General features: G+C 41.8%; 2 protein-coding genes across 2 annotated transcripts in view; both read right to left on the bottom strand.

Annotated features, from left to right (window-relative positions):
• Window positions 1–1,582: 1,582 nt before the first annotated feature.
• Window positions 1,583–4,780, bottom strand: LOC131228066 (putative disease resistance protein RGA3). The gene has a single exon (XM_058223893.1). The coding sequence runs from the start codon at window positions 4,778–4,780 to the stop codon at window positions 1,583–1,585; it is 3,198 nt and encodes a 1,065-aa protein (XP_058079876.1).
• The window catches only part of LOC131227217 (putative disease resistance protein RGA3), a 69,195-nt gene continuing 55,266 nt past the window's right edge, over window positions 1,961–15,889 (bottom strand). Inside the window, exon 2 of the mRNA XM_058222974.1 lies at window positions 1,961–2,924. The gene's annotated coding sequence lies outside the window, so the exon portion shown is untranslated. The remainder of the gene's footprint in view (window positions 2,925–15,889) is intronic.

Raw genomic sequence — 15,889 nt, 5'->3', positions numbered from 1 at the left:
AGCATTGACATACATCCAATACCTGCCGAATGACATTGAGTGCCATCTCAAAAACAGTCCAGCAATCAATTAGAATTTTTTCAGATTTTCTCGATGTGATTGAGTTGTCGATATCGATGCTATCGACAGATGCTCAATGGAATTGAGTGGATTGTCGATGACATTGACAAACCCTATTACATAAAAAGTTAAGACATCTGACAACATAGAGTGAGCTCAGATGAAAATGGATTTCTTGCCAAAGCCTGTTGTAGGTTTATGTGCTTGGACGCTAAGTGAGGCCCACTGTGATGTTTGTGAGAAATCCACCCTGTCAATCCATTTTTCGAGCTCATTTTAGGATATGAGACCAAAAATAAGGAAGATCTATAACTCAAGGGAGCCACATCGAGAGGAGAGGATAACAATAGGTAAAGAAATTCCAATCATTGAAATCTTACGGGGTCCACCTTGATATTTATATACTATCCAAACCATTCATAAAGTCATACCCATTGGAATGAACTGAAAACACAAAAAACCAAATTCCTAATATGAAACTCTTATGGCCCTACGATTGTCTCAATTTCCTCTCATGTGGCTCACTTGAGTTCCGGATCCTCCTCATTTTTTGTCTTATATTCTAAAATGAGTTGGAAAATCAGATGCATGGAGTGGATTTCGTTCCTCTAAGTGTGGTCTACTTGATCAACAGATAAATTACAAACAATCAGGTGGGAAGTAGGCATTTTGTAAACGGGCTGCGCTGGTGGGGTTGGGTTTGTCTGGGCCTGGGCCAAGCTAACCTATCAAGTTGGGCTTGGGCCTCCTGTGCCAGAATGCATGCTTGATTGGACTGGCCTGGCCCGACTTAACTCTCTCGAGTTGGACTTGGGCCTCCTGTGCAAGATGCATGCTTGGCTTGGGCCGGGCTCAGTCCTTGAACCTAAAAGTGTCAGATTGAGTGGAGCATAGCTTGACTCGATCCTGACCATGAGGCCCACCGTGATTATATACTTTAATCAACGCCGTTCATCCATTTTGAAAACTCATTTTCGGTGATGATTCCAAAAATGAAGCAGATCCAAATCTCATGTGGACCATAATATAGGAAACAGTGGTAATCGACCATTAAAAATCTCTCCCGGCCACAAAAGTTTTGGATGAATCTAATATTTGTGTAGTCTCTTCATCCATGTCCTTGTGACCTTCTCAACAGGTTGGATGACAAATAAACATTCCTGTGGCCCCATGATGTCTTTAATGATGGGAAATCAATGATAACTCTTTTTTTGACTTTTTTTTTTCCGTGGTATGATCCACCTAAAATTTAGATCTGCTTCATTTTTCATTTTTTGGGAACATGTCCTAAAATGAGCTTTCAAGATGGATGGACGGTGTGGATGTAAGGGACATACATCACTGTGGGACCCACAGTTAGGGATCAACCTATGTCCTTGGATCGGGGGATCATCTGGATGAATTATCCAAACTCTTCAGTTGGTGGTCATCAAATGTATATCTATATACTCTGTATCTAAGAAAGAGAGAGAGTACCTGGTTGGAACTTGTCCACTTGATGGATCATCTCATCTTCAGTGCCTCATTCGATTCTGAGGTAGTCAATCCAGATGTTTGAGATGTGTGACGATTTGCTCCGATACTTCCTTGTGCATTTATCCGCCAGCATTGGATTGCCAGAGATGCTTAAATCTTGGAGACAGGTAAGGCCCCACAACCCTTGAGGCAATGACTGCAACTCGGGGCAGTAGTAGATCTGGAGACTCCTAAGAGACTTGAGCTGTCCCAAATCATCAGGAAGAGACCTCAATTTAGAGCAATACGCGATGGTAAGAGTCTCTAGTGACTCCAATTGTTTCCATCCGTAGGGGAGACATGTTGTGTTCTCTAAATTAATGATCTGAAACATCTTGAGGCTTGGGAGGTTCGGTAATGGCCACAAAATCTCGCCACATCCCGAGATGTCGAGGGACGTTAGACTTTTCGAGAGGTGTGTCAGCTGTGCCTTCAATTTCCAGCAGTCGTAAATTCTTAATGAGTGTAGAGACGGCATTATCTCTCTGTCTTCTAATCTCAACTCCCACTCCTCCAATTCATACATGTAACTGAACACGAGCTCTTCCAGCTTCGGGAATGCCACCCCGTTTATGTCCCCACCACTGCTATTCCCGTAAAACTCACTTCCCACCCGTTTTACAAGACCTGCCTTTATTTCAAGGTATTTAAGCGAAGGTAGTCTCCCTAGCCCAGGCAACTGTGTACACTTATTGCAATCTATTAATCTCAAGCTGAATAAATTTGAGAAAGATGAATCTCCTATCCAGGTTGGGAACTTGGAACCAATGTATCCCCTAATTTCCAGCTCTTCTAGGTTTGCAAGGGACGGCCGGAGGGCTTCAACTACATTTTCCATCCTCTCCACCTCACCATTTCCTGACATTTCAAGAGCATCATCTGGTGACATATTTAGAGACAATACGCGAAGTTGTAACTTGTTCTCCAGTTGTGCTTCCTTAGCCTCATCCACGCTCGCCACTCTCTCCAAGTGTTCTATTGGTAGCTTTCCTTGGAGAGAGTCAAGTCGCTTCAGCTCTCCAATCTTACATCCTCCATCGCCTCCCACGATAAACCTACTCAACGTTCGAAGGGAACTTATTCTCCCCAACCCTTCCGGTAAGTGCTTTAGTTCGGGTGTGTCTTCAATTTCTAGATGTCTCAAGCGGACCATTGCACTCATCCCACTTGGCAGTCTCTGTAGTTCTTTGCAAGAATTCAACTTCAAGGTCTGCATATTGCTGAGACTACTCACTGATTCCGGCAACTCAACAATATCTGAAGAAGACAAGTCAAGATAGCGTAAATGCTTCAGCAACCCAATTGAGCTTGGCAATTCTTTAATACGGAAATCAAATGCCCTAAGGGACCTGCCGCATTGGAAAAAATGATCAGGGATGGTATCAATTTCTGAATGTCCGGTCTGGAGGAGTGTTCGCAATTTTTTTGCATGACATAGAGGAGCAGGAATGTGTAAGGTTTCCCTGGTGGCAATAAATGATGAATGACGGACTGTAAGTACAGAGCTGGTGTTTCCATTCTCAAAGATGCAACATTCATTCTTTGTAATGAATTGGACGAGATCGTGAAGGAGATCATGTATTGTACATCTGCCTTGTACTTCATATGGAAGCACCACTTTTTGAAACAAAGACTGCGCCAGTAGATCGTCAAAGTACTCTCCTCCAATTGCTTCCATCTCTCTTTTTCCATCGGGCTTGATGAAACCCTGAGCTAACCACAACTTGACCAATGTACCCTTCTCCATCTCATGATCTTTCGGAAATACCGAGCAATATGCAAAACACTGCTTCAAATGGACAGGCAAATTATAATAGCTCAGCAACAAAGCCGGTAAGATACCTTTCGCGATGTCTCGTATTTCCCATGTTTGGCTTTCTAAGATGTCCTTCCAATCTTGTGTGGTCATCTTGGAACGCATGACGCTTCCAATTACCTTTAACGAAAGAGGCACTCCTTTACACTTCTTCACTATCTCTCTTCCGATCTTTTCCAACGCCCGGCAATCTTCCACTTTCCTCCCAGCGAAAGCTCTGGTTCTGAACAGTAACCAGCTATCATCATAGGATAAACCTTTCAATTCATGCATGTAGGCAGACGGCATGCATGTATTTGCAACCTTCTCGCTGCGAGTGGTGACCAAAATTTTACTTCCAGGAGCACCTCTTTGCAAGGAAAGCATTAATTTCTCCCACCTGTCACTATCATCGTTCCACACATCATCAAGCACAATCAAGAATAGCTTGCCCTGTAATGTTTGGATAAGCTGCTTTTGCAATGAGTCTAGCTGAGAATCCGGTGGACTTGTCCCTACGGCTGCTTCTATAATTGCTTTTGTAAGATTTATGACATTAAAATCATCAGAAACACAAACCCATGGAAACACATTGAAATGGCTCCTCACCCTTTTATCATTGTGGATCAATTGAGCAAGAGTCGTCTTGCCCAACCCGCCAACGCCTACTATCGAAATGACATGAATCCCTCCCTCCTCAGAACTGCTCCCGCTGACCAACTTGCTTATTATTATATCTTTGTCTCTGTCTCTCCCGAGCATCTTCGATTCATCTACGAGCGAACTAGTTTGAAACTCGGCCTTGTCAGGATGACTACCTCCACGGAAACTGTGAATCTCCTTAAAACTGAACTTACTTTTGTCAGCTGCAATCTGATCCAGCTTCGCACTTACTTCTTTTATCCGTTGCGCAAAATTTTGCTGTGATGCAATTTTGTTGGAAATTGTGGGAAAAAACGTCCGAACCTTATCTCCAATGCTGCGATTATCAGTATCATCACCGTCGGTCCATGATTCATGGGCCAACCTGATCCAATCTTCTAGACCGCAACATGTAAAGAGTGAAAATAACCACCTACATGCCTGGTTTTCCATGCGCTGCCGATCGTCACCATCGTTTGTCTCTGATTCAGGTTCTGGCCATTGAATCATCTCATCTAGCAAGTCCTCCACATCGTAAGCCACGTCTTTGAGCTTTTTTAACCAAAGTTGCATGCTTTCGTTGTGAAATTGGATAATTTCTGCATCATTAAGAAGTGCTTGAATGGATTCGAACGTAGAAGATATCTTTTCAAGTTCTGCTTGGGCGCCACCAACCGAATCAACCTCTTCCCCGAGTTTCTTCATAACATTTGAAACAAGTGCATCTCGAATTTTCTTCATAACCATCGAAACAAGCGAATCTGCCATTGTTTCAGAACACGCACACACAGAGAGAGAGAGAGAGAGAGAGAGAGAGAGAGAGAGAGAGAGAGAGAGAGAGAGAGAGAGCTTTGAAACCCCTGATAAAGCAGAGATAGAGAGAAAACTTTGAAACCCCAGATAAAGCAGAGACAGAGAGAGAGCTTTGAAACCCCAGATGAAGCAGAGACAGAGACACAGCTTTGAAACCCCAGATAAAGCAGAGAGAGAGAGAGAGAGAGAGAGAGAGAGAGAGAGAGAGAGAGAGAGAGAGAGAGATCAGATTGTAGGAAATTGAGAGTGAGAGAGTGATCAGATCTCAGGAAATTGAGAGGGAGAGTTCGATGATGGAAGAAATGGTGAGAGATAGAGATGAGAGCTAGAGAGAGAGGTATGATTGCAGGAAATGAGGAGAGAGAGAGAGAGAGAGAGAGAGAGAGAGAGAGAGATAAGATTACAGGAAATTTAGAGCGAGAGTTGCAGGAAATTGAGAGGGAGAGAATGATGATCGAAGAAATGAGAGAGATGAGAGATGAGATGGTAGGAAATCTAGAGAAAGAGATATGGGATATGAGATGCCACGAAAATTGAGAGAGAGATAGACAGAGATACTTCAGGAAACTGAGAGAGAGAGAGGGATCAGATCGCAGGAAACTGAGAGGGAAAGCGATGATCGCCGAAGAAACGAGGAGAGAGATGAGAGACAGAGGGTTGCGAGTCAAGGATTCTTTGAATGCTTAAGAGAGGCTTGATGCATCAATCTACACCGTCCAACAAAGCTCCGTGGGACCCGCAGAAATGTCCGTGTAAAATCCACTCTGTCCATCAGTTTCTCCACGTCATGTTACAATTACAGCACAAAAATCAACCAAATCCAAGATTCAAGTGAGCCGCAACATAAGAAACAGTAGTGGTTGTGCGGCCATGGTTGGAACCTTATATAGTGGGGCCCACATAAGATTTTGATCAGTCTGATCTTTGTGCTTTCCCCTTCTTTCTAGTGGGAGTCACCTTTTGAACGGGTTGGATTGTGCATAAACATCATATTGAGCCCAGAAAAATTCAATGGTGGACGTTGCTATCCCTTATCAAATTTTTAAATAAAATGGGATAATTTTGTAATTTTGCATCCTTGCGCAGGAACTTCCGAAATCCGCGTCCATCAATTTCTAAGTAATTGTTTTGTCAAGTGCCAGCGCATCGTCCATCACGCTCTGCCAGAGTATCAAAGTTCACGGGGGAACAACTCCGTCGGTAGTTGTAACACCCAACGTCATTTTGGGCAAACCGATAGAGTCTGTGATAGTTCACCACCGTTTTAAAAACAGAGGAGACTTTGACCGTACACATGGCTTAGTTGCAAAGCAATCCAGATCGTCCAAATCTCTGATCCATCTGGAGATGAAGCCCGAGAACAAGACACTGACAGATGATAGTGCCCATCTTTTTTCCTCTGTTTTTTTTTTTTTCTCTTGATCAGTGATTTTAGAGATATACTCCATCTAAAACGTACCCCAGCCCAGTTGCATGTGGTGGTCAAATGGTGGTGAACTATCATAGGAATCTAGTCGTTGGTCAAACCATTCCCCTCACCAAGAGAAAGATGCCTTTCAGCCAAGAGGAATTATATTTATATGATTCATCGCATTCATATTTCCACAGTGTACATCGATTTTATGACAATTCGTGCCTATAATCATGCAATCTAGACCATTGATCTGTTGTATAAAATCATGGATAGACTGCTATAATAAATATTTTATTGATAGGAAAATCATAAGGTTTTGATTAGTGGTCCACAAATAAACGCTTGAAAAGAGAAATGCAACAAGGATCTAGAAAGCATCTAGATTCAAATGAAAAAGGCCTTAATATTGATAGTCTGAATCTTTCAAACGTGAAGAATTTTGATTCAAGCAATATCCACAGCTAAAATCAATAGACCAATGGCTTGGATTACCAAAAAATCATTCCAACTTGTGAGATATGAGAAGCATGTGTACCGTACAAATATGCGGGCCAGGTATCATTTAATTCCTCAACGGATAAAAGAGAAATCTACGACTGTGGACCCCACCTTTTATCCATTGGATATTCTCGAAATAATACAAACTTAACATACTCACTTAGACCTCCTCGTACGGACGATAAATTGCAGGACGAAAATACCCCTTCTTTTCACGGAAACAGATTGGCTACTCCGCCTGCCAACCGCCAATGGCGGATCGTCCTGGTCTGTGGGCCCCACCATGATTTATGCTTTTCATCCATGCCGTCCATATATTTTTCCTGATCATTTTATGGTATGAGACAAAAAATGAGGTATATCCAAATCTTAAGTGTACCACATTACACGAAACAGTGTTGAATGAGCATCAACCATTAGAAATCTTACCCCATCTAAGTTGGGGCCCACTGTGATGTTTGTGAGAAACCTCCCCGTATAAGTTCATTCATAGGGTCACAAAGACCTGGATGAAGAGGAAAAACAAATTTCATAATGATCCAAAACTTCTATAACCCCTAAAAGGGTTTCAATGGTAGGGTTTCAATTCCCCATGTCTTTTACAGTGTGGTCCACTTGATAGCTACATCTATCTTATTTTTCACCTCAAGCCTTAATACGAGTTCGCCAGATAGATGGACGGTTTGGATATAACACATACCTCATAATGAGACCCACAAAAATTGATGGGGATTACAACAAAAGGAGGAGAAAAAAACAAAAACGAAGCCAGCGAGTGGGGGTCAACCGGGTTAGGACCCGGTCGACCGAGTCAAAGAATAATAATAAAAAAAAAAACTCAGCCAGCGAGTTGAGGTCGACCGGGCTGGGACCCGGTTGACCGGGTCAGAGCTTGACCTATCGCTAACTCTAGTGCTATGCACATTTTTCTCTTTTTATTTTTTTTTTTTTATTTTTTACATGGAGAAAATTTTCCCCCTTACATTTTTCTATAATACATAATTATGTAAATATGTATATATAAGTATATAAAAATGTTTTTCTATCTTTTAATTCATTTCTTTGTCTATTTATTTAACAAGCATATCTCCTAAACTAGAATGATTTACTTAACTTACCACATATGATTTTGGGGTAGGAGAAGCTAGCCAACCAACCTAGTTATTTTCCAAGATTCCATCGGGTCGATGGTCGAAAATCTATTTTATTTAGTTCATGGTCAATTTCAATCACTTCGCGGTCGGGTTGGATCGGGTTGAAAGTCAGGTGGGTTGGTTCGGGTTGGTGCTCAACCCAAACCCAACCCAAAGTTCCTATACCTAAACCTTGACCCAACCTAACCCAATCTTGGGTTGGGAATTCTCAACCCAAGCCAAACCCAAGAGGGTTCGACGGGTTGATTGGGTTGGTCGGGTGTATACGTGCTAATATTTTCGTTATAACATTAGTTTATTATATTTCAATATAGGACTTATTTTTTGTATCTATGATTTTATTAATTATATACGTGATTATTCATCATAAAGAACTTCATTTTTTTAAAAAAAAACCAAGCTAAAATATAGGACTACTCCTTTAAAAAGTCATGTAGCATAGCACGCAATCTATTTAGGAGAGAGAAATCTGGCATATCTTGTTAGCGTGAGTCCTTGGAAATGACGTGGACGAATGAGACCCGACATCACTAGTGTACCTTCTGCACAAACAATCCACACTCAATTATAATTTATAAGTAAGTAACTAATATATTGATCGGGTTCAGTTGGGTTAAACTCGAGACCTCAACCCAAGCCCAACCTAAGTTTTATCGGGTTGGTGTTTATATAGCCCAAGCTTGAAATCGAACCTGATAATCTTGCCCGAGCCCAACCTAATGTCGAGTCATCACGAGTCGGTCGGGTTGAACTCGCCTACTTTTACATGAAATTGAGCGGGGGAAATTAGAAAATCAGCGGGGCAAACTAGAAAATCAGCGAGTCAAAATAGAAAATCAACGAGGCAAACATGAAATTGAGCGGGGGAAACTAGAAAATTGAGCGGGGGGAAACTAGAAAATCAGCGGGGTAAACTAGAAAATCAGCGGGGTAAACTAAAAAATCAGCGGGGCAAACTAGAAAATCAGCGGGGCAAACTAGAAAATCGGTGGGGCAAACATGAAATTGAGCGGGGCAAACTAGACAATCAGCGGGGCAAACTTAACAGATAATTTCATGGCTTGAGCCGATAAATCTAAATGTATCTAATGTTCAAATGGACCACACTCATTTTCATGCTTGCCCCGTTCATTTTCATGCTTGCCCCGTTCATTTTCATGTTTGCCCCTCTCTTTTTCATATTTGCCCCGCTCTTTTTCATGTTTGCCCCGCTTATTTTCATATTTGCCCCGCTCATTTTCATGTTTGCCCCGATCTTTTTCATGCTTGGCTCGCTCTTTTTCATGTTTGCCCCGCTCTTTTTTATGCTTGCCCTACTCATTTTCATGTTCGCCCTGCTTATTTTCATGTTGTGGGCAATCTGCATCCCTTTGGATTATAGGGAATTCATATAACCCTAAGTTACAAGCAAGTTGCATAACTTTTAGACAATTTAGTTTGCATATGGCTCAATTGAGTTTCAAAACTCCCTATTTGAGTAACTTAGTTAGAGTCAAACAACCTCTAAAAGAGGTTTTTGGCAAATTGTGTTCAAGCCCCACCAATTCATGTAAATACCCTTGTTGAAAAATTAACAAAGCTCATGAGGAAAAAAAATGCTAACGAGTTCGGTGACCTTTTCTTCATGACAAACGTTAAATCAAAATAAATAAGGTTTATTTTTCATAAATGGAAATGGAAAATGTCCGGAGATACGGGCCCTATCCAACAGTGTAGGCTATTCACATGTAGGTATCCCTTCACATGTCATTAAAGGCCCTTTTTACTATGTAGAGCATCCGAATTGCGAGGAGAAGCTAATTTAGCCAACCAACCTAGTTATTTTCCAATATTCCATCGGATTGGAAAACCTCTTTTGACTCTTCCTTTCAACTATAAACAATGGAATTCTCCATTGCGATATATAAAAAACAATCGCTTTGAGAAAACATTGAGTGGGGAAAATTAGAAAATTGATCGAGGAAAATATGAAATTTAGCAGGGGAAACATGAACACACACCCCCACACACTCACACTAGTGGAATTTCACCACCTACGGATACTCGAACGCTTGACCGGATGTTGAAACTCCTAAGAGTCTACCACCCGAGCGGGGCAAACTGAAATATGAGCGGGGTAAACTAGAAAAACAGCGGGAAAAACTGAAATATGAGTGGGGCAAACTAGAAAAACAGCGGGGCAAACTGAAATATGAGCAGGACAAACTAGAAAACAACAGGACAAACTGAAATATGAGCGGGGCAAACTTAAGTATGAGCGGGGCAAACTAGAAAAACAGTGGAGCAAACTGAATTATGAGCGGGGCAAACTTGAAAAACAGCAAGGCAAATTGAAATATGAGCGGGGCAAACTAAAAAAACAGCGGGGCAAACTAAAATATGAGTGGGGCAAACTTAAGTATGAGCGGGGCAAACTAGAAAAACAGCGGGACGAACTGAATTATGAGCGGGGCAAACTAAAATTTTTGAATACCCAGACCCACTGTTTTGACTCGGAGAGCACGCATAATGTCCCCAAATTTTTGAATACCCAGACCCACTGTTTTGACTCGGAGAGCACGTATAACGTCCCCAAATTTTTGAATACCCAGACCGCCTTCATGGAATGGTATACAGATTTTTTCCCAACTGATCCAGTGTCTCTTGTTTCCTTGCTCAGAAGCTCCCAAAAAAAATTTGCAAACGCGCGGTCGATAGATCTGACAACTGCTTTCGGAATGTTCATTGCCGACAGGATGTGAATAGGAATACTTGAAAGAACGTGTCTAATCAATACCAATCTGGTAGCTGGATTGAGGAGTTTAACTTTCCATCCATCAATCTTGGTAGTAATCTTCTGAACCAGTTGTTGTAGCATCGGCCTCTTGATTTTACCCTTGGCGAGGGGAATGCTCAGATACGACATGGTGAAGAAGCCTTGGGAGAAGCCTGATATGTAAGTAAGACATTGAGCTTTTCTTCTAGATATTTTCTTTGGAGCAATGAAGGTAGTTTTGGCTGCATTGACCCTCTGGCCTAAAAAGCTTTCATAGTCGCGAATGAAGCTATGAAGGATTTTCACGTTAGCTATCCTGCCATTAAGGAAAACAATTGCATCATCAGCAAAAAAAAAAGATGCGTAATGATAGGGCAATGATTGGGGTGGTGGAAAGGTTGACAACTCCCTGATGCAAACAGAGATGCGACGCCTCTACTGAAAGCCTTAGTCGCAAGAATGAAAATGGACGGAGAGAGAGGGTCGCCCTGACGGAGACCTCTTGTGCTTTGGAAGAAACCGATGCTCCTTCCGTTGATGTAGTTTGCCCCGCTGTTTTTCAGTTTGGCCTGCTATTTTTCTAGTTCGCCCCACTCATAATGCAATTTGCCCTTCTATTTTTCTAGTTTGCCCCACTGTTTTTCTAGTTTGCCCCGCTCATAATTCAGTTTACCCCGCTGTTTTTTTAATTTGCCCCGCTCATAATACAGTTTGCCCTACTGTTTTTCTAGTTTGCCCCGCTCATAATTCAGTTTGCCCTGCTATTTTTCTAGTTTGCCCCGTTCATATTTCAGTTTGCCCCACTGTTTTTTTAGTTTGCCTCGTTGTTTTTCTAGTTTGCCCCGCTCATATTTCAGTTTGCCCCGCTATTTTTCTAGTTTGCCCTCCTCATAATTCAGTTTACCCCGCTGTTTTTCTAGTTTACCCCGCTCATATTTCAGTTTGCCCCGCTGTTTTTCTAGTTTACCCCGCGATCATAATTCAGTTTGCCTCGCTGTTTTTCTAGTTTGCCCCGCTCGTAATTCAGTTTACCCGCTCGTAATTCAGTTTGCCCCGCTGTTTTTCTAGTTTGCCCTGCTTATAATTCAGTTTGCTCCGCTATTTTTTTAGTTTGCCCCGCTCATATTTTAGTTTGCCCGGCTGTTTTTTTAGTTTGCCTCGCTGTTTTTCTAGTTTGCCCCACTCATAATTCAGTTTGTTCCGCTGTTTTTTTAGTTTGCCCCGCTCATATTTTAATTTGCCCAGCTGTTTTTTTAGTTTATCCCGCTGTTTTTCTAGTTTCCCCCGCTTGGGTGGTAGACTCTTAGGAGTTTCAACACCTGATCAAGCGTTCGAGTATCCGTAAGTGGTGAAATTCCATTAGTGTGAGTGTGTGGGGGTGTGCGTTCATGTTTCTCCTGCTAAATTTTATGTTTCCCTCGATCAATTTTCTAATTTGCCCCACTCAATGTTTTCTCGAAGCGATCGTTTTTTATATATCGCAATGGAGAATTCCATCGTTTATAGTTGAAAAGAAGAGTCAAAAGAGGTTTTCCAATCCGATGGAATATTAGAAAATAACTAAGTTGGTTGGCTGGCTAAATTAGCTTCTCCTACCCCAAAATCATATGTGGTAAGTTAAGTAAATCATTTTAGTTTAGGAGATATGCTTGTTAAATAAATAAATAAAGAAATAAATTAAAAGATAGAAAAATATTTTTATATACTTATATATACATATTTACATAATTATGTATTAGAGAAAAATGTAAGGGGAAAAAAGTTCTCCATGTAAAAAGAAAAAATAATAAAAAAAATAAAAACAAAAGAGAACAAAGTGGATAGCATTACAGTTATGGCTACGGTTATAATCCGTAGCCATAGGCCCAGCTGTGACCAACTCGCTGGTTCTTTTTTTTTTTTTTTTTTTTTTTTTTCTTTCTTCCATGTTGTGATCCCCACCGATTTTTGTGGGTCCCATTATGAGGTATGTGTTACATCCAAACCGTCCATCTATTTGGCGAACTCGTATTAAGGCTTGAGATGAAAAATAAGACAGATCTAGCTATCAAGTGGACCACACTGTAAATGGCAGTGGGTAATTGAACGTCTACCATTGAAACCCTTTTAGGGGTTACAGAAGTTTTGGATCATTATGAAATTTGTTTTTCTCTTCATCCAGGTCTTTGTGGCCCTATGAATGAACTTAGATGGGGAAGATTTCTCACAAACATCAGAGTGGGCCCCACCTGAGTTCCCCATCGCCGGACCGTCTGTCAACGCTCGTCTCTGCACGCCAGCCAGAGGAAGGCAGGGGTATTTTCGTCCTCAAATTCGGTGGCCGTACGAGGAGGTCTAAGTGCGTATGTTAAGTTTGTATTGTTTCGTAAAAAACCACTGGATAAAAGGTGGGGACTACAGTCGTAAATTTCTCCCGATAAAGCAGGAAAGCTCACATCTAACAGGTTTCACGGAAAGTTTCTATCCGTCCACTGGATATCTTATGACCTACTGTATATTTGAGAAATCCATGCCGTCAAATAGGTTGGTCCCACTATTTTAAATGATCTATTCTAATTCATTGACTTAGGTGGGCCACAACATGGAAAATAATGTCTGGACGCTTGTAAATAATAAGATACAATCATCGCCCAGTAAATTAGTATATGGGACTGATTTTTCAACAGAGTAATCATGATCATGAGCCAACCTACTGGACAGTTTAGATTTCACACACACATGACATATTGGAAGCTATTATCTTAGTAGACGGAAACTTATCGTCCAGCGGATTGGACGTGAGCTTTTCTCCTAATAAAATACTACATGTTGACTAGCGAGGAGTTTCCAACGTTAGCTTTGCACCATTTAGACCATATTAATGTGGGCCCCCTTTCCAATGGAGCATATTTCTAATATCACACTGAATCACTCTCAAGCAATGCCAACAATCCAACTAATAGCTATCAAATGAATTTAAACCTTGACTAGCCAGTAGTCCGATTTCAAAGGAAAAAAACATAAAATCACACGGCTAATATTATCTTCCTAGTGCAATTTTTCGGTTGAAATAAGTTCAGGTTGTGTGCCTCGCAGAAAGTCTCTAACGGTCTGTTTGGGTAGTGGGATTAGAAGGGATTAGGTGGGATGAGATTCATCTGATCCCGTGCCAATTCCACTCCATGTTTGGGAAGAAAAGCTTGGAATTACATTAAATAGAATTGCATTGGGTGTCGTGCCAATTTCACTCAATGTTAGCAAGTTGTTGTAGGTCCCACCATGATGTGTGGGCTATATCCACACCGTCCACCCATTTATCGAGATTATTTTAGAGCATGGGCCAAAAAATCAGGTAAATCTAATGCTCAAGTGGACCCCACCATAGAAAGCAACAGGGATTGAATACTTACCGTTGAAAACTTCTTTGGGGCCACATAAGTTTTGGATCTACCTCATTTTTAGGCCCATGCCATAAAATGAGGTTACAAAACAAATGAACAGATTGGATATAACACGTGTGTTATTCTCAGTAATTTCAAATGATGGTGGGTATATCCATTCAATGTACCACCGTTTTATCAACAAAGCAGGGCATTAATCTTATCCCATGGGAACATAGGACAATCCCTACCATGAGTAATAATTATGTTTTTTGAATCCCATCCCACCAAATCCCTTCTAATCCCAACGGTGGGCCGTATTTGTCGTGGAAAGCGTAGATCAGCGACCCATGATCGTCCCTGCAAATACCTCCGCCACCACCTTCCCCCGGGTTACCTCCAACAAACCCATCAACATTCAGTTTCAGCCATCCCCTACTTGGCCTATTCCAAAAAACTTGGAAGGTTGAGGACTAACTAAGGGCGGAGAAGCTGTCAATACCAAAATACTATAAGATGGCAGCTTCACGGGCAGAGTTCCTGTTATGGTCAGGGAGATTGGATCCTATCTTAGCCAGCCATTTAGAGACTCTAAAAATGATATTAGGAGAGGATGGCCTAATATTTTCAAATCTGGCGGCATTTCTGCTTAACCAAATCTCCCAGATAATGAAAGAAGGGGTCAGGCCACGAAGGAGTTGAGCTTTGGAAAATCTAGTCAAAATCGATGCCCATTGAAGAATCTGACTATGCGCTGTCTGATTGAGGACACGCGGGACATGGAATAGGCCAGCAAAATGATCCTAGACCTTTGACGCAATGGAGCCATGAGAGAACAGATGGTCCAAGTCTTCTAAATTTGGGGAGGCGAGAGAGGGGCCAGCTGTGTGAACTTCAACACAGCAGGAGCACCTGGACGCCAAACTGATTCCAATTCTTTGGATGACCGAGTCCACTGGGACTACATCATGCATTACTTTCCAAAGAAAGATTGCTATCTTAGGAGGGACGAATTTGTTCCAAACCCACATAGGCCAATGCTGTTTCGGGCGGCGATTTCACATAAGGTTCCAGGCAGATCTGAAGGAAACTTTACCTGACGGGGACAATGTCCGGATGAAGCGATCTTTTCTGTGAGAAGGAGAAATACCACTATTGATGATAGCTTGGACAGCAAGGGGAGTGACAAAATTATCAATCAACTCCCGGTTCCAGGTTCCAGAGGGAGTCCAGAAATCTTTAATCTGGGCAGTCTTCTCAAGCTCTGATAAAGGGTGAAATGAAGCTCCCAATAGTAGACCACCACTGGTCCAGTTCTGGGACCAAAAGCAAGTGTTTTCCTCACCGATCAGCTATCTCGAGTTATGAATAACGGGAATCATGAGGCATTGTATATCTTTCCAAAGGTCCGATCCCTCTAGCTTGATCTCACCATTTCTATTAAGGAACTTGGGAAGATATTTAGCTCCAAAGAAAGTGGCCCAAAGTGATTTCCCTTCCATGAGTTTCCAAGCCATCTTACAGCAGAACGATTGCATGAGATGGACAACCCTCCTGATTCCAAGACCACCCTCTATAACTGGAAAGCACATATCCACCCATTTCACCCAATGCCACTTCTGTCTTCCTTCATAACATCCCCGGAAGAAATGAGAGAAGGCTCTCTCAATCATGTGGAAAGCTTTCCTAGGGATATTAGCCGTTGAAAGCAAGTGCATAGAGAAGCTAGATAGCACATGCTTGATGAGGACCAGTTTAGCTGCTTGGTTGAGAAGTTTCATCTTCCATCCTGCAACTTTATGCTCAATTTTCTGGATTAGGGGAAGAAAGTGAGCCATACACATTCTGCCTTTGATCAGCGGGATGCCTAAATAGTGCAGGGGG

The sequence above is a fragment of the Magnolia sinica genome, chromosome 15 (genome assembly GCF_029962835.1).
Source record: "Magnolia sinica isolate HGM2019 chromosome 15, MsV1, whole genome shotgun sequence".
NCBI lineage: Eukaryota > Viridiplantae > Streptophyta > Magnoliopsida > Magnoliales > Magnoliaceae > Magnolia > Magnolia sinica.
This window is presented reverse-complemented; position numbering and strand designations above follow the sequence as displayed.

What these genes read in the sequence shown, in the direction of transcription:
- LOC131228066 (XM_058223893.1), bottom strand. Translation starts at nt 4,780, where the DNA reads ATGGCAGATTCGCTTGTTTCGATGGTTATGAAGAAAATTCGAGATGCA.